Source organism: Mesoplodon bidens, assembly GCF_964165515.1.
Source record: "Mesoplodon bidens genome assembly, chromosome: 19".
Lineage (NCBI taxonomy): Eukaryota > Metazoa > Chordata > Mammalia > Artiodactyla > Ziphiidae > Mesoplodon > Mesoplodon bidens.
Genome location: NC_138179.1, coordinates 16,715,597 through 16,734,402, shown reverse-complemented (window position 1 = coordinate 16,734,402; position 18,806 = coordinate 16,715,597). Strand labels below are relative to the sequence as shown.

The following is an 18,806-nucleotide window of genomic DNA, read 5'->3' as shown; positions in this document are numbered from 1 at the left end:
CACAGGAGAAAATGGAGGAGGGTTAAGACAGACGTCAACCGGTCTGCGAGTGGCCTCCAGAGAAAACAATGCAAACGAAATAGGGACAAACATACCTCGCGTTAGCCCTTGGAGGAAACACAGGTGTCCTCTCAATACATACTCAAAATTAATTTCCAATCAGCCCGTTTACATTTAATTGGGCATTTCTTCAGCAGACTTTACCCAGGGTTACAAAATCCCCAGTTGTGAGAGCGAAATGAACTTTATTCTTCACCCCAAGTAAAGAGGAGTGAGCCACACAGTAACTGCGTATGGAGCACACGGTGTCCAGGTGCCAAGGACGGCGGATCTCCTCCTGAACGAGGTCAGGGAAGTATGTACGCCTTCTGGCACCGGGGTACAAAATGGACAGCATACTATGAGTCAGCTAATTCTACTGAGATGGGCTTTATTCGTGGATCTAGGGTTTATTATCCGGTCTCCAGAAGATTTCTCCTCAAATCTCAAGAAGACTGAAATGTAACCCAGCAAAGTAAGCTTAACATGGCATCATTAAGAGCAGAGTCTTCAGGGAGACAGATGGCAATCATGGGAGTAAAATTGCAACAGTGTTGATCCAGCGGGTCCAAGAGAAAGAAACTCTGTAGCTGGGAACGGAAGTATATTTCAGTCGCTAGAAAAGTACGTTCAGTAGTGAGGCGGGAACAATTCTCCACCTTTGCTAACACCTAGGCGGACTCTCCCACTAACCTGCCTGAGCCCATGCGGAACAAGAAACTTTCTGAAGAGCAATTAGGTTCCCCAAGTTCTATGACACCCGGAGGGAAGGGAGCGCCCTGGATACCAAGCACAAACATCCTAGTTACTGGAAACATAGGGCTCCCATTAAAAGTGAAAAAGGCCGGTAGTGAGTTAAATTCACATGACCTGATTTTTTAGAGTTTGATCATCCTGGGTAGAGTTATGAAGTAAAGGTCACGACCTGTACAGCTGAGATCCACACCCACAAACCCGCAAGGCTGACCTGGATCCTAGCAGAAAAAGCCTCTTTCACGGGGACTTGGCCCATCAAGCCTGCTCTCTCTGTGACCCTCAGGCCACCAAAATGTCTCTATTTCTCTCGTGGGGGTTTGGGGAAGAGGTGAAGAACCTACCACGCCTTTATCAAATAACTGAGTTTGGGGGGAAAGACGATCAAGAATGATATAGATATAGGAGTTCGGCCTTATAATCTAATTACCCTTCCAACTCTGAAATAGATCATCATTCTCTTTCCCACCAAAAAAAAAAAAAAAAAAAAAAAAAAATCCCCGTACTCCTTCCTGGGTTCCTTAGCTCCAGCACTAGCATGAGGGGTCTTCAACTACTGTGTTAAAAGTCAGCGTCATCTACCACTCTTCTCGTCCCTGCAGGTCCTGCATCCTTAGTCAGTCATTAAATCCGGAACATTCTTCCTCTGCCTCATCTCAAGACTCTGTCCCTTCTGCTCCTCCTTCAGGCCCTCGCTGCTTTGCACCGGAGCTCACTGGTCCCTTCACTCCCAGTGTTCCCCATCTCTCCCCATCACACACCCTGTGCTTCCCTAGACAGACCCAACTTCTTGTTATTCCCCAAGTAAAGCCCTTAATGGCAGCTCACGCAAGCGGTGCTCAGGCCAAAGTCACACGAGACCGGTTCGCAAAACAGAACGCTGGTCGTTAATTTACCTTAACTGTTACCCCTGGGCAGCCAAAAAAGGACAGAACAGGACATGGCAGGTTTGGGAGTCAGACAGTTCTCGGGTTGAATCTCGGTTCTTCCATTCACCGACTCGGTGTCCTAGACCAAGTGGCTTAGCCTCCCTGAGTCTCAGTTTCCTCACTGATAAAATGGTCAATCATAAAAATAATAATGAGAGTAAAACCGAGTTCATAAGGCTGTTGTGAGGGCAAAGTTAGATCACTTGTATAAAGGAAGGGGCACGGTGCTCGGCACGGTGAAAGAGCTCCACAGATATCCTCTTCTTCCCTTTAGCAAAGCACTGTCTGGGGAAGCAGACTGCTTTTTTTTTTTTTTGGCCACACCACACGGCTTATGGGATCTTAGTTCCCCGAGCAGGGATCAAACCCACGCCCCCTGCATTGGAAGCGCAGAGTCCTAACCACTGGACAGCCAGGGAAGTCCCAGACTGCTTTAAAATAAAACATCTAATGGCATTAGGAGCGGTCTACTCAGACTGTTACTGCACCCCCCCTCGGCTTGAAGAGGGAGCGTGGTCCAGACTAGCATATCGGAATCCTAAGTGCTCACCGAATCTCCACAATTCTGTGACGTACACACAAATATTACCTCCACTTCACGGAGAGGCAACTGAGGTACAGAGGGGCTCAGTAACTTGCTTAAGGCCCCCAGGGAGGAAGGAGAGAGGGTGGATCTGAAGGCAGGCGGTCTGACGTCAGAGGCCATGCTGCTCACTAATGTTTTCCAACTGTCCCCTCTCCCACCCCACCGCCCCATGCCCTCCGCTGAAGCCAGGCCCGCCCCCGCCACCTTCCACAGCCTGTCCAGTCTTGCCAAATGGGCACTGAAGAGAACTGAAGGGTCCATGGGAGTGTGACCTTGGATCTGTTCTTGAGTAGATTATAATAAGATGTAGGCAGAGAAGTCTGGGAGGGTTCAGGAGTTCTTATAATCAAAACGAGTAGGGGGAAAAAATGACATTAATAATAGCTTTCATTCATTAAGCAACTAACCCCAGCCCAGTACTACGCTCTGTGCTCTTCATACATTTAATTCTTACAACGTCCCTGTGAGGTAGTTATTATTCTTATTAAGAGTGGAAGGAACTGGCAGGCCCCTCGGTCGGTGGAGGCCTCTGAGCACATCATCCGAGGGCAGCACTGCGTAGAGGGAGAGCTTAATCAAGCCCCTCAGCACGTATCACAGGCAGGATGCAGCCCACCTCCCAGATCCAGGTCCAGTTTTCAAGCAATGCCAAGTTACATGTCATACATCTGAACTGAGAAACACGTGATATAAACAAATGCTAGAGAAAGGAATCCAAAATGACTAGGAAACTATTTTGGGGAAAGGAGAAGAAGAGAACTTTCCCTGTTTAAAAACAGGGCTGCAAATACAGGGCAGCAGAGATAGTGAGTCACTACATGTCTAGCGGCACCTCCTGAATGGATGTCGTCCCAGGGCCAGCATTGGAGACGTGGGTGCTGTGGTTGGCAGGAAGAGGGAGAACAAGTCTATTAACTAGTATGACTGGACAAGAAGCCAACTTCCTCTTCTGGCGCAAAAATGTCAGGAAGAAACCGAAACTCACCATTTGCTCCGATTTTTCTGCTTTGTCCTTGATATCTTTGATTTTTCCAAAGAGTTGTTGAATCGCTTTCTGGGCCTCTTCAAGTGCCTAGAATAAGAGGAATAAATGAAAAACAAGGCAGCACCAGTCCTTACACTGTGATCAAGTGCAGCCTCAGAAGAAAATGCCTAAAGCTCTCTTGCTTCGTTGCACTTGCGTTGACAATTTTACCAGACCTGAGACCTAAGCAGCAGAGGCAGAGGGAGTCCACCATTTGGATACAGGCAAATAAACACTCAGAGTTCTTGCCAAGTTGCATCATAAAGTTTTAATTTAGAAACTAAACTACTTCCCTCTATATCAGTGATTACTACACATACTGATGACAACAGATAAATAAGACATGCACATCTGTGTGTGTGTGTGTATGTGTGTGTGCGTGCACGTATGTAGTAACCTTCAAAACACTGAAGAGAGACATAGGTGGCTCAAAGTTGGGGGTAGGGGAAGCTTTGGGTTTTGAGAGTTCCAGAAGATGGTGTCATCAAAAAAACAAACAAACAAACAATCAGAGCTGTGCAAGGGGACTCTAAAACCATGGGCAAACCTTAAAGACATTTGTAAGTACCCCAGTTGGAAATCAACGAAATGAAGTTAGAAAGGAATACTTACACCTAACGGTGAGCTAAATGTTTCCACTGAAATAAAAACCAACAAAGATGGATGCCACCCATTAAAAGCATTACAACCCACAGTGGTAATTGCATGAGTCTGGGAAGCAGTATTAGGGGAGGGGAGAGGGCGCTCAGCAGCACACGTGAAGAACACACATACTGGTGAAAGAAGCAGCAGCCAAAAGAAGAACTCCCACTTCATTTCATTGAACGCACTTTATTTTGGATTTAAGAGTGGCCTGGGGACTTCCCTGGCGGTCCAGTGGTTAAGACTTCGCCTTCCAATGCAGGGGATGTGGGTTCGATCCCTGGTCAGGGCACTAAGATCCCGCATGCCTCGTGGCCAAAAAACCAAAAACATAAAACAGAAGCAATAGTGCAACAAATTCAGTAAAGACTTTAAAAATGGTCCACATCAAAAAATAATAATAAATAATAAATTTAAAAAAAAAAGAAAAAAAGAGTGGCCTGTCCTAACATGGCTTCCCGAGCCCTTTGTAAATGTAATGACAAAGCCAGCATCGCCCTAGAGCTGTGTGTGGCCATCTGTGCCTGCAGGGGGGAAACAGCCAGCCTCCCTGAGGACACCCTGACAGAGGAAAGAGGACAGCAAAGCTGCAACATGGGGAGAAAGTCAAAAGCCCTGACAAGAGTTATTTGAACCTCCACCTTCAGTAGAACCCAGCAGAAGAGCTACCTCTAGACTATGAACTAACACGTTTTCTTTATGGCTGAAAAACATCCTCAAAAAGCAAACTTAAGCCTGCTTCCGCTGCAGGAAGTTCCTTCCTTGTTGGAAGGAGGGATCGTATCTCCCTGTCTTTCCCAGGTTTCCGGGAGGCCCACTTCTCCTGATGCTGGGACTCCTTCCTTCCCCTGCCACACGCCTCGCCCTGTGTGTGGCTCAGTCCCAGACAGAGCTCTCTTCTGACCTTCCTCATCTCTGGGACCTGCAGCGGTTTCACGCCTGGGGACAAGGATACCGAGCTTCTGCATGTGACTATGTTGTGGCTTCCTTCGCCCGTTTGTTGCCAAGTCTGAGGTGATGCTCGTCGAATAAACAGCAGCTCACACCACCTCCTGGGACAGGCAGGGAGTGGGCGTTTGCTCTGCTGGATCGCTTCACTTAGATCTACCAAGGCTGGGGAGCAAAGAAGCTTTTATACTTGTCATTTCTGCCGCCCGGACAGAGGTATTTTAATCATCAGAAGGTTTGGTCTTAGAACAGCAGCTGGCATTGCTCTCAGAGACCAAAATCCGTAACTCGGGAAGTTTTACCTGAAGAGTAGTGACCAATCAAAAGGGGCGACGGAATGGAACTGGGTCTCACTGAGCAGTCCCTCTCGAACCCATTCCCTCCCCAGAGGGTGCCTCACTCAGCAACTGCTTCCTCTCCGCTTCCTACCATCCTGCCTTCCTCACTCCCAGATTCAGCACCCCCAAAACAGTTGTGGTGCAGTGAGAAATCCCTCCACTTTCCAGCCAGAAGGCAGGAGTTTGAGGCCTGTCTCTGCTGTCACATACCAGCAGGACAACCTCTCTAGGCATCAGTTTCCTCATCTGCAAAGTGGTGACGATGCCACCTACTTCAGGTGTTGTTGGGAAGACTCAATGACATAATAGGTGTTGAAAGCTACACAGATATTAGGTCTATTTCCAGGGCTTCTGACCAGCCTGGGCAAATGCATGTTTGCACCTAGGGATACACACATATATGTCAAGTGGAGATATCAAGATGGACATATGAGTCTGGAGCTTGGAAGAGAGAAACTGAAATTCAGGTCATCAGCTTATAGATGATACTTAAGTCTGTAGAACTAAAAATCACCTAGGAAGAGGGTACAGACAGAAGAGAAAAGAAGAGAAGAGAAGCTGGCCCAGGGCTGAGCCCTTGGACACTCCAATGTTCAGCAGTCTAGGAGAAAAAAAGGAGAGAGAAAAGATGCAAAAGAAAAACCACCGGTGACAGGAGAGAAAATCTGGGACTATGATGTCACAGAAGCCAAACAAAAGTGTTGGAAGGAAGAGGAAAAGAGTGATTATGCCTTACATTGTCGAAAATTCACGTAAGATTAGGACAGAGGATGACCACCAAACTGGACACCAGGGAAGTCGTTGATGACCTTGACAAGAGTGATTCCAGGGGAGACAGTGCGTGTGAGAGCAGGGGCCAGCAAATGATGGCCTCGGGGCCAAGACCAGTGTGCCACCTGCTTCTGTAAACAACGACAGCTTGGATCACACCAATCCCGTTCGTTTAGGAATTGTCTGTGGCCACTTGCTCCACACGACAGCAGGGATGGGTAGTTGCCACAGACCAGATGGCATATAAAATCAAAAATACTTACTACCTGGTCCTTAATAGAAAATGCTTGCTGACTCCTGGTATAGACTATTTTTTCAAGAAGCTTTTATGGTGAGAAGACAAGAGAGTAAACAAGAAGAGGAGAAATTGATTGGGGGGGTAGGGGGTGGGTAACGGGACAATTACGGAAGAGAAGGATTTTTTTATAATGTTCTTGAATTGTTTACTGTTTAAGTACCAGCTCTCTAACAGGACTGTAAGTATCCTTTAGAGTGTGGCCCAAGGATATGAATGGCACTCTTAGATCCCCTATGGTTCAGGCAATTGCCCATTCTGGTGGCCAGAATGACAGGCCTAGCTGATAATTACTGACTCAGTATAATTACCACTAGCTCCTTCTCACTCCAAAAGTGACTCTGATGATAAATCGTATGATCACCTCAACTACAGCATCTAACCAAAGCTGGAGCACAGCTGGAACTCGACAAATGTTTGCCAACAGATTAAAAACATCGTGGGGCACTTCTCAGAAGAGTAGCAGTGCTGAGGTTACTGTTCTGGATGAGGTAGGCTGACACCCATGGCTTTCCCTAACTCCAGGCACAACTGTAAGCAGTGGTTCAAAAACACAGCGTCACACTTTCTGCAACTGTTATCTATTTGGCTAATGTGGAATCTAATGCTCCTGATGCTGCCAGGGATGAGTAAATTCTAACCCCCCGGAACCTTCTAAAAAATGTTGCCTCATGGCACGGAAAAGCACTACAGAGGCCCTTGCCGGCAACTGCTCACCTTTTGGGGCACAGCTTGCATGAAATTCTGTGATCTTGTTGGTCATGTCATGGTATAAGGATGTGCTGATGGGATTGTAGCCATCATCTTCTGGCCAAACACTCTAAGACATATGACATTCAGCTAAGAAAGGCAAAAAGGGCCAGTTCTATACTTAGATCTCAGGGCTGAAGAAGTTTCCATGATCCTTTCTCAGAGAAAGGGTTTCTATCCCTATTTTTCTCTTACTCTCCATCTGGCATCCTACCAGAGCTGTCTCTGCTCAAGGTACCACTTTTTTCTTTCAGCAAACAAGTAAGACTCACACAATCTTACATTTCACAGTCTTAAAGAAAGACAAACTGTCTGCCAGATTTTTTTTTTCAGGCTGGAATACTTTCACTTGTTATAACAATGCACTGAAGTCGAGGAAATTTAATATAATTCACTTTCCAGAGTCAGAAAGGTTCTCCTGAAGCATTCATTCCGTCAGCAAGTCCATTCTCAACACACACCCTAATATTTGATATCTAATGTCTAATAATCAATCACACAGGAAGAGGAGTGTTTTGTAATTGGAAAAATCATAAGACCTACAAAAGGTTAAGATTTTATTTTTAAGTAACACTAAAATACTTTTGTACCTAGCTAATCAGAAAATGTGCTGAAAGAAAGATTCTGGCACTGTCCCTAGACACTCTTTAAAATAAAATGTGGCTACTTTTCCATTCCAGGCTGTATGTGGATTAAAAACAGAACTAATCACCCAAAAATGTCTGCTTTCAACCCACCCTTACTGGAGTTTCTGAATCGAGCACTGGAGCGTGGCTGCAGCCTGCATGGGAGGGTGCTATTAGGAGGCAGTGACTGTGGTCGTCCTCTTTACTAACTCAAATCCTGCAATCAGGGGATGCAAGGCGACCCAGCGGGCTGACCCAGAAGACTCAGCAGAACCAATTATGCTATCTCTGTATTTTTGTGCATCATTAACTGTAACCATTATTCTTAATTTTCCTTGCCTCCTGAAGTAGACTCTGAACAGGCTACCAAAGCCACACTAGGTCACGTGCGCAGAAGATAAGCAGCATGGAACCTGGCACAGACCCCACTGATTTCTTCTTCTTTCATCTCTTTTTTCTCCCCAGCACTGTGTCAGCCACCTGTGTAGATAAGAGCGGCTCTGAGCCAATGGAAATGCCTTGAGAAATTAACATCCCCTCTGGCTCTTAGATGCATCTAATTTTGCAGTTTGCTCTATGAGAGAATTATATTGCCCTTATCCTGTGAGTCCACGGGCAGCCTTTAAGAGATTTAAAACTGAGATCCCATTTGCTGCCACTACAGGAAGGAGGAAGAGGCTGCTCATTTTCAGAAGAACTAATATGGCATTCTGTTCTCTGAAAAAAAATAAGGTGCTAATATTCAAGGTTACTGGGAAGAAAATGGTATTTTCCCACTTATTCTGCTATCATTTCTGTGGTCCAACTTTACATCTGTCTGCCGGTTCCCTTCCTATTATTTGGAAAAACAATGCACTGTTTTAGTAAAAAGCAGGGGTTTTTTGAACCAGCAGACTGGGATTCGAATGCCGGCCTTACCACTTACTGTGTGATCCCTGGTAAGCCATTTAACCTCTAGGGGGCACAGACTCATCATTTCTAGAACAGGGACAATAGTCCCAACCCAGAGACTTGTTGTTAGGAAAACAGGACTTAGCAGTAAACACCCTGGGTACTGTTTACTCAGTACTGCCTTCCTCCTGGGAGTCTTCCTCTCTCTGTGTTCTGAGTCGCTGTCCCAGAGGCAGACCAGGCCTAAACTGGGCCACTTGGAGCTTTTCTGTGATTTTCCAGAACGAATTGGGAAACAAAGTTTCTCTCTCTCTGGTGGTGGCATCCCCACGATGTGAAATTAGGTTCGATAGTAGCTGGTCTCCAGGTAGAGACAATGAAGCCGACTCCCGGAGAGGGACACAGACAGAAAGATCCAGAGCTGTATTCCAGTGCCACCTTCCGCTGTTTGAAAAGCCCAGCAGAGAAACTACTCTTTCACAGACTGACTGTTCAAAACAAGACACAAGAAGCTTCCAAATAATCCCCCTTTTGCCTAAGCCAGTTTGACCTGGGATTCTGTCTTCTGCAGTCGAGAGAATCCTGACGGAGGATGCAGCTCATAAAAAGGGGTTTACTAAATGGTAATTATTAATATTATTCCCAGATCTCCCAGATAGAGTGTGACATTTCAGATGAGATTGTCCCTCTAAGAACCAAAGGTTGTCGACCCGTATTTTAGAGCTTTGCAAATAGGCTGGTTAAGCTCAACATCTGCAGGCACACACACAGGGTAGCTCGTGGATTGGAGGGTGGTCTCCTTGAGCCATGTTGTGAATGAGCCATTCTCCAGGGGAAAAAAAAGTTTCAATCTTTTGTTCGCCCCGTCAACAAAAAGTGAGTGCCTACTATAGGTACTAAGCTAGATACGGAGAGAAAAAGATCGCAGATGGGGACACATCTTTAAAGAGCTTGTGAGGGGTACATAAGAAACAGAAATAACTAGAAGATGAGAACGATAGAAAGAAGTATGAATGCCAGGATCATTTGGAAAGCAAAGGACTCCGCAAAAATGTTGCTGAGGGCGACCACATCTGATGAGCCCTAAACAAAGTGCCCTGTGACATCCACTAAAGGCAGACACCTATGGGTAAGTAGCCTCTATTTATGGCATGTCCCTTCTTTGGACACTACTGGCTAGCCTGGTACCACTGAGAGCTGTTGCTATGGAAACAAGACATCCCCGGCTAGAGCAGAGGTGCTTTAAGGACTCTCAGCAATAAAAACAATGCAACCCACTCCCCACAATGGTGCTAAACAGGAGCAGGGGCTCCAGGGATCTCACCGCCACGGACGGCTGCACGTGCACAGCATCACGCTTCTCTGTGTCCTTGAACACACTAGGTACCTTCCAGGCCTGGCAGCCCCAGTCGGTCAAATGCCAGACGGGCACCCACCAGAGGCAAAGCATTGGTGCTAACATTAATTCCTCCTTAGCTCATTCAGAAACCTTGAGTACAAAGGGGCTTTATTTAAAGCACAGATTTCTTTCCAAGTTTGTGAACCAAAAGAATGTAAAGGGCAAAAGGAGTAATTTTCACCTTATTCGTTAAAATGCTCTGTTCCACCTGTTACTTTAATTTACGATTTCTGCAAACCACATCCGCTGAAAATGTGAACCAAAGAGTTCATTTTTAGTGTTTTTAGGAAACAAGCCAGAAATTAAAATGGTAAGACAGGGCTGGGACACAAATTCAGCAGTACCCAAACAAGACTGAACATTTAGATTTTAAAGTTCTGCTTATATCTGTTATTGCCCGTCACTTAAAATCTGTTCCTCCTGAAATAGCGGGGGAGTGGGGAATGCACTCATGCACAGCCTCCTTTGATGAAATGTAACCCCTGAGGATGAGCGCATTTAAAGCAACAACTCCAAATGGAGTTGGAGAAGGAAAAATTCAAGCAAGAGTCTTAGTTGCTTTGCTAAATAAAAGGTACAGAAATGCAATACTGTAGAAAATGGGGGCACATTTAAAGGAACAATCTGCCTGAGTTTAACAAAGGACTATTTCCCGCAAATAGCTAGGACTTCCCGGTTGCCAAGTGAAATTCAAATCCCCCATTGGAGTCACTCAGTAACTCTCATCTATATTACGGGTTTTCATTCAGGGCTTCATTTGGGGTTGACTTCTGGATGTTCCTTCAGCTGCTTTTTAGAGACACCTTCTGTACCAAAGCCCTCTAGGCTATGGCCCACCTTGGGGTTTCATCTGGATGACTTTCTCTTCCTGTTTCACTTCCCGTCAGGATTGGGTCCCATGTGTTCAGGACCACAGGTGTGCGGTGAATGCTCAGTTCTCTCCTTCCCTCCTGGAGTTCCTCTCTTGGTCCAGTTTCTTCTTCATGCTGAGAGGGGCCCAGCTGGTTAAGAAGGCCATAGTCACTGTCACTGTTTGGATTCCCTTGTGAACCAGTTAACTTTTCAGGTTCTGCAGTGGAAAAAAAGTGGCTCCCAAATCTGCTTTTAAAGTTTTGTCCCTGTTTAAAAAGAGAATTTGGTATACACAGGTAAGGCCAGATCAGAAAATCTGGACCTGTGATTAGCTCACCCAGTGTAATTTGGGGCAAGTCACAGAACCTGTGTGAGCCTGTTCCTACATCTGTAAAATTGGAAGAATAACATCTATGTGGCCTAATTCACATCTTTGTGAGGATTAAGTAATCGATGCAACAATGTTTTGCAGAATGTAAGATAAACATGTTTATTTGCTTTTTTGGTTTTGTTTTGTTTGGGGGGGGGGTTTGGCTGCACCTCACGGCTCGTGGGATCTTAGTTCCCCGACCAGGGATCAAACACGGGCCCTGGCAGTGAAAGCGCTGAGTGCTAACCACTGGACCACCAGGGCATTCCCCAAGATAAACATATGTATACTGTAATAAAACATAAGCACTATATATTAAGACAAACAAATCAAGATGTACCTTCTGCCTAAGCAACTCAAAATGTGTCTTTGCTTATAGTGAATCAATCAAGAATGACACATTGGTCTTCCAGCAGTACCTTCTTCATTCTAGAGATCTGGGTAATTACAGGGCTGACAAGTGTATTGGAAGTGGACCACAAGATGCTAATCCAGAAACCAAAATCTCCAAATATCAGAATCTCCAAGTATTTGATGAAAAAAAAAAGTATAGCACTTGGCTTAGCATAAATGATATTATCATATGAATAATAGTTGGCTCTCTGTCCCTACTGTTCTCATGTGACTGAGAACAAGAAAAGTTCAGAAGTATGACAAGAAGGCAAGGGTGAGTAACTAGGTCAGAGATGGGGTAAAGACCCCTCAATTCACCTCTTCTGTTTTATAGAAGATGGTATTTGGACCATCAGATTTACCTAGCTTTAAGTATATCTGTAGAAGAAACATCCCCCTTCTGGTTGGGGGCCACTATGAGAGTGACACTAATGTAGTTTGCCCAACATGCAAATTCTAGGTGTCACATACAATGCCTAGAGGTGAACACAGCATCTGCTCAGAGGGTCCACAATATACCACGGAAACAAAAATCAGAAATCCTGGCATGTGATCCAATGCTATATGAATGACCGTAAGTGTCTTGTATATTTTAGAGCTTTGATTTAGACAACTATAGAACACCAAAACAGACTAAAAAGGCATTATCTCTGGTTTGGCAAAACTAATCTCCTTCCAGAGGAGACCTTAGAGTCCAAATTAGAGTGAAGGAAATTTTACAGCTATGTTACAGACTCCTGAAAATAGGGATTTATGAATGGAAATGTTGACAGAACCACCACAGAACTGAATTCATGCTGCTCTAAATTCTGTATTTCCATGGATGAAAGAAGGGAGAGAAAAAAGGAGGCCAAGTTCTTACACGAAGTAACATAGTTTCAAATTCCCATCCACTGTTCAAACACACCTGGGTGACTTCCCCTGTCAAGGATCTAAAACCCAGAAAGCTTCACCTTGTCAGCAGCAATACTGCAATTTTTCTCATGGGCAAACTCAAGCTAAGGGTGGAATTTTCCTTCCATCACTAACAACCCGCAGTCAAAAGCAAGAGTAACCTGGGTAACAGCCAGAGCAGCTACAGTCGTGATGAATAGCATTTTCCTCTTTAGATGTAGAGACTGTAGTTTAAACCTGTGACTGCCCTTAACATGGGAACAAGCAGATGGCAAAAGTTATGCTTGACCTTCTTTCTTGGCTCCTGTAGAGTGCCAGCGCACATGGAGATGGCTCAGAAGAATAACAAACTTCAGTGTTCCTCCTTGGCAATACTATTTTCCTAAAACCATTTTCAATAATCATGCTGCACACAAGTGGGACTTGATGTGTTTCTAAGGTCAGGAAGGAAATAGTCCAAATGCTGGACATGCTAACTAAAAGAAATCATCATGGTAGTTTTCTTTTTCGGAGAAGGCAGCAGTATTATTATTAGGTACCGAACACAAAAACTTAAGCCTGTAACTAATCTGAAACACATCGCCTGTATGGATTAAATGAAGACAAAACAGGCTTGTCTAGAGGAGGAATATATTAAAGTTCAGAACAATATGGAAAAAAGTCTCCATTTCCATTTATTAAATATTGAAATGATTAAAAATTACCATATGATCCAGCCATTCCACACCCTAGGTATATACTGAAAGCAGGGACTCAGATATTTGTATGTCAGTGTTCATTATGGCATTGCTCACGTCCATGAACACATGAATGGATAAACAAAATGTGGTATACACAGGCAATGGAGTATTACTCAGTTGTGAAAAAGGAATGAAGTTTTTGAACAGGAATGAAAATCCCAGATACACATACCAGGACAATACACTGTGACCCAGCAGGTATTTAAGGTGGGTGAAATATTAAAAACAAAACAAAACTAAGCTAATCATCAAATGGAAAAACCATATGCTCCTATCAGAAGAAGATGGAAAGGCATATGATAAAATTCAACATCTCTTTTCTGGCAAACAGGCTTAGTGAACCAAGGTCATGAGGACAAGTCCTTAATAGAGAATTTGGAAACAAGAGACCTTCACACTCGGTGTCAGCTCTAGAGCAGAAGGGTCTTGGCTCTGTTCATTGCATTATCCCCAGTGCCTAGAACAGAGCCCAGCATGGAGAAAGCACTGACTTTCTGTAGGAGCGAATGAACAAATACACTAATTAGAGTCACTAAAATCAAGAACAAACTGCCTGCCATTCCTACTTATTGAACACTGAAATATTATTCAGAAAGAGTATTTCTAAAAATTTTAATCTCAGGATCCCTTGATACTTTTGGAAATTACTGAGGGCCCCAAAGAGATTTTATGTGGGTTATAGCTATACCATATTGGAAATTAAAACTGAGAAGTTAAAAAAAATTATCTATTAATCCATTTAAAAATAACAATAATAAACCCATTACATGTTAATGGGTTTATGTGTAAAAACAAATAACATGTTTTTATGAAAAATAACTATATTTCCTCCAAACAAATTTCTTGAGAGAGTGGCATTGTCTCTGTGACTTTGCAAATATCTTTAGTGTCTTTAGACGCCACCTGGACTCTCATATGTGCTTCTGTATTGAATCTGTTGTGATAAGTTGTTTTAGTTGAAAAACATGATGAAAATCTGGCTTCACACAGATTTGCAGTTAGAAAAGAAAGAAATATCTTAATATCCTTTTCAGGTACTTATTGATAATCCTTTTTGAAACTACATCAAAACTTGGAAAGTGGTAGATTCTTTTTAAATTTTTTTAATCAAAGTATAGTTGGTTTACAATATTACATTAGTTTTAAATGTGTAACATAGTGATTCAGAAATTTTATAGATTATACTCCATAAAATTTATAATATTATATTAGTTTCAAGTGTATAACGTAGTGATTCAGAAATTTTATAGATTATATTCTACTAAAAGTTATTATAAAATATTGGCTATATTCCCTGTGCCGTACACTATAGCCTTGTAGCTTATTTTACACGTAGTAGTTTGTACCTCTTAATTCCTTACCCTTATTTTGCTCCTTCCCTTTCCCTCTCCCCACTGGTAACCACTCTGTGAGTCTGTTTCTGTTTTCTTATATTCATTCATTTTTTAGATTCCACATATAAGTGATAACACACAGTATTTGTATTTCTCTGACTTATTTCACTAAGTATAATATCCTCCAGGCCCATCTATGTTGTTGCAAATGGCAACTTTTCATTCTTTTTTCAGGGCTGAGTAATATTCCATATATATATATATATATATATATATATATATATATATATATATCACATCTTCTTTACCCATTCATCTGTCAATGGATACCTTATGTTGCTACCATATCTTGACGATTGCAAATAATGCAGCTATGAACATTGGGGTGCACATATCTTTTTGAATTAGTGTTTTCATTTTCTTCGGATATACACCCAGGAGTGGAATTGCTGGATCATACGATAGTTCTACTTTAAGTTTTTTGAGGAAGAGTGCTAGATTCTTAAAGATTGGTTGCAATGTGGAATCTGAAATCTTATTACTGAACTTCTGATACTATGTTACATGAAAATCCACTGGTCAGTTGTGCTTTTGCCCAAGATGCAGAAAGCTCGAGTGTTGCTCTAACATTAACAATGAGAAAAAAAATAAACAGCAAAATCACAACATTTCTTGAACCCATCAGAGAGTTGAAGGCAACCAGGTCTCCTGAAATCCAAGAGGTGGGGATACCCAAGAACTGTTTCATATGTGGCAGAGCCTAAGAGGAAGATGCAGATGCTATCCCAGCGGACAGGAAGGAATCCACTATGGTTTTTAACAAATTGCTAAGGGCCAAGTGTGGGGCTAGTGCAACAGCGTGGAACCTCTGGGAACTGCATAGTCGGCAGTTTGCACCCCTCTCAGGCTTGTTTCCAAGACCTGTACCGGGTGCTCGTGAGAAAACCTGCAGGCAGAGGGGGAGACCAGAAAGAGCCTCTCTTTGGGGTGCAGATGTGCAGGAGATTAACAGGCACTGTAGGAAAGGCTGGAAGCCTTGATAACCCTCACCCTTGCCTGAACCCACCTCTCTAAAGCCTTAAAACTCGGAGTGAGGGGCAGCCTGGCAAATGTCCGAGGTAAGTCTTAAGGACAGAACAAGAGAACAGAGCCTTTCACTACCTCTGATGCAACAGTTCTGGGCCTCAGGTAAGCTGTGCTGCGACTTCCATTCACAAAGAACAGCACACCAGGGGACAGTAAGGAGGCTTTCAGATCAAGGAAACCTACAGGTGCTTCAAAGCAGGGCGGTAGGGATGGAAAGGAGTGGAGCTGATGGAAAAGCCACAAGAACCTGAGAAATGCCTGGATGCACAGAATTAGGAACATGGATATTCCAATGGTTACCTCATAACCAGCAGCAGCAGTATTACTGCCATTTGCTAAACAGGACTGAGCCTGATGTTGTGCGTGGTGTTTTTAAATACTTAACTCGAATCCCCACCGCCCTGAAGTAGGTATTATCATCTCCATGTCCCAGATGAAGAAACTGAGGTTCGGAGAAGTAATCTGTCCAAGATCACACATGGAGAGAGTGGCAGGAGCCAAACTTTAAATCCAAGGCTCAGGTTTTTTCATTTGACCAGGCTGCCATCTAATGTCACATTAGGGACAGTGTCCAATTCCCCCAATCCTTAGAGAATCCAAATACAATGCTCAGTCCTGTACATAGAGGAGAGAGAAGATAGCTGTTTGGATTCCCTACAGATTGTCTAAAAATGAGAGACCTTAGAGGACAAGTGGTAGAAGGTTCTAATATGCAGCAAACACATCCTTCCGCCTAAAGGCACTATACAGGCTCGTGGGCAATAAAAAAGATGAAGTACAGTGATAAGACTGCACCTAGCGCCTGTAGTGCTCAATACCGGACATTCTATGAGTCCTTGCCTCAACTACAGCATACAGTGTACTAGAAGCATGGAAAACTGAACACTCACTTGAATGCAACTTACCAAATAAAAGCAAGCCAACCCTGACCTCTGCACCAGATGGAAGAAATCCTGGTTGGGGAATGGCGGAGAGTCCCAGTCAAAACCAGGGGCGCTGGCCCCTGCAAAAGACTCAACTACACCCTGACTTCAGCACTGCCCCACTGAATCACAAGGCGTGCTGCATTCCCAGGCCATTCTCACACCTTAGCAATTGCTGAAGTGCATTCAGTGTTGTCTGCAGTCTGAAAAATATAATTCAAAAAAAATCTAAAAGAAACCAAAAAGTGCCTAACCATTCTCGGTCACAAATGGAAAAATTTGAGCCTACATTTTAAAAAGCTCACTTGCTTTAGATTTAGTATGTTTCAGTAGGAGGAAGCAAGTGACAGTTGCCTTTTTTTTTCCTCCCCAAACTATTTATGGTCCCTCTACCAGTTTAAAGTATTTTTTTAAATTAAATTAAATTAATTTATTTAGTTGTGCCAGGTCTTAGTTGTGGCAGGAAGGCTCCTTAGTTGCAGCAGGTGGGCTCCATAGTTGTGGCTTGCCGGCTCCTTGGTTGTGACATGCGAACTCTTAGTGGTGGCATGCATGTGGGATCTAGTTCCCTGACCAGGGATCGAACCCGGGTCCCCTGCACTGGGAGCACGAGGTCTTTACCACTGCGCTACCAGGGAAGTCCTGGTCCCTTTACTACTAAGTGCTATTTATTTTCTTCCTTCGATGGGCTTCATTTTCCTCCCAAAGAAAAGATGAGAGAAAGGATATATTTGAGATGATGGAGGGGAAGATTCAAGCCATCTTGCAAGAGAGCTGACAATTACAAAGTGATAATCCCACATGATGAAGATCGGTGCTATACTGAGAAGTCCGTCTACCTAGTTCAGGGTCTTGGAGAGCACAGTTATTTTTGCTCTAAGGCCTGACTCAGATGATATACAAATTTTGAGGTGGCAAAGCAAAGAACACTTTCTCCTTGGAAGGCAACATGCTTTGCTGATTTAGTTAATAAATCTTTACGATATCTCTACGTAAAAGAGATGAAGGCAAGTGTGATTAGCCTCCTTTGCTGAGGAAAATGAAGAACATGGAAAAATTAAGAAACACAGCCTCGGACAGATACCGAAGACCGGAAAAACAATCCTTTGTCTCCTGGGCCTGGCACTTTGTACTAAAATGAGGATAAGAAGAGAAAAATGAGAAGTCTCGAATAGCATGCCACATGACTCTGAACCCATCCCGGTCAACCTTTTCATATGCAACTTGAATGAAGACATAGAAGGCCCATCTGGCAAATCCACTCATGATAAATGGGAAGGTCATCAAGATTCCAGAAGGTCTCAACAGGCTGGAACAATCAGGCAGAACTGGCAAGATGAAACCAAGAGTGAGGCACATAAAGTCCAGCACTTAAGTTCAAAGAATCCCTTAAACAAACAGAACAGGGGAGAGTTTAAAAGCAGTTCGTATGAAAAAAATATTGCAGATATTGCAAACTGTTGGCCCACAGATGTGTTTTGTTTGGCCTTTGAAGTATTTGTGAAAAACGCTAAACCAACATTTAAAAATTGGGGAGAGTCACGTAAAAATCCAAATTTCCGGCTTCTCTTGAAAAACTGATAGATCTGGCAAACTCCATGTCTGTGCTTAGACATGACAACAGTGGGTGAGGAATGAGCTGTGGTTCTCTCCTTTAGATAGGGCATCCACTCCCCCAATGGATGCCCGCAGATGCGTCCTGACCTGCCAGAGCCAATTTAGGTAACTTTCTTAGCTCTGTGGGCATCTGTTTGCAACTCTTGACCTGGAAGTTTCAGATACCTGACAGCTCAGTAGAGGCCCACCGTGTGATACACCTGCCAAAAATTTCACCCAATCCATGGTAATGGAAGAACTGTGTCACAGACTCCTTAGAAAATCTAGAAAAATCAATGAGTCTTCTCTCCAGACATATGTCTATCCATATAAAGATTTACAATTAATTTCTGGGAGTTGAAAGACCCCCCTGAACTCCCAGTTCCCAAGTTAACAAGCCCACTCTAGAACAAGGAGGTGAACTGTCCCACTGTATGTTCACACAGTATATATACCCATGGCCAGGAGGGATGCTGACAAACTTCAAGGCAACCAGGATGATAAAGGGTCTAGAAATCATATCGTACAGCTGAAGAAACTAAGAGTGGTTAGCCTAGGAAAAGGAATGCTCGGAAAGGAACATAATATCCATTTTTAATTTTAGAAGCTATAATAAGGGACAGGGAT

The 18,806-nt window shown here is 43.7% G+C and overlaps 1 protein-coding gene across 2 annotated transcripts in view; it reads right to left on the bottom strand.

Moving 5' to 3' along the window:
- The window catches only part of VPS53 (VPS53 subunit of GARP complex), a 127,174-nt gene that overhangs the window by 91,768 nt on the left and 16,600 nt on the right, over positions 1–18,806 (bottom strand). Inside the window, exons 1-2 of one of the 2 annotated variants that reach the window (XM_081218222.1) lie at positions 17,793–17,869; positions 3,293–3,379 (exon numbers count right to left, since the gene is read on the bottom strand). In XM_081218222.1, the coding sequence (XP_081074348.1) occupies positions 3,293–3,379; positions 17,793–17,867 (162 nt within the window). In that variant the 5' untranslated portion in view covers positions 17,868–17,869. Of the gene's footprint in view, positions 1–3,292; positions 3,380–17,792; positions 17,870–18,806 lie in introns of those variants that run through there. The other variant, XM_081218221.1, reaches the window with a different exon arrangement.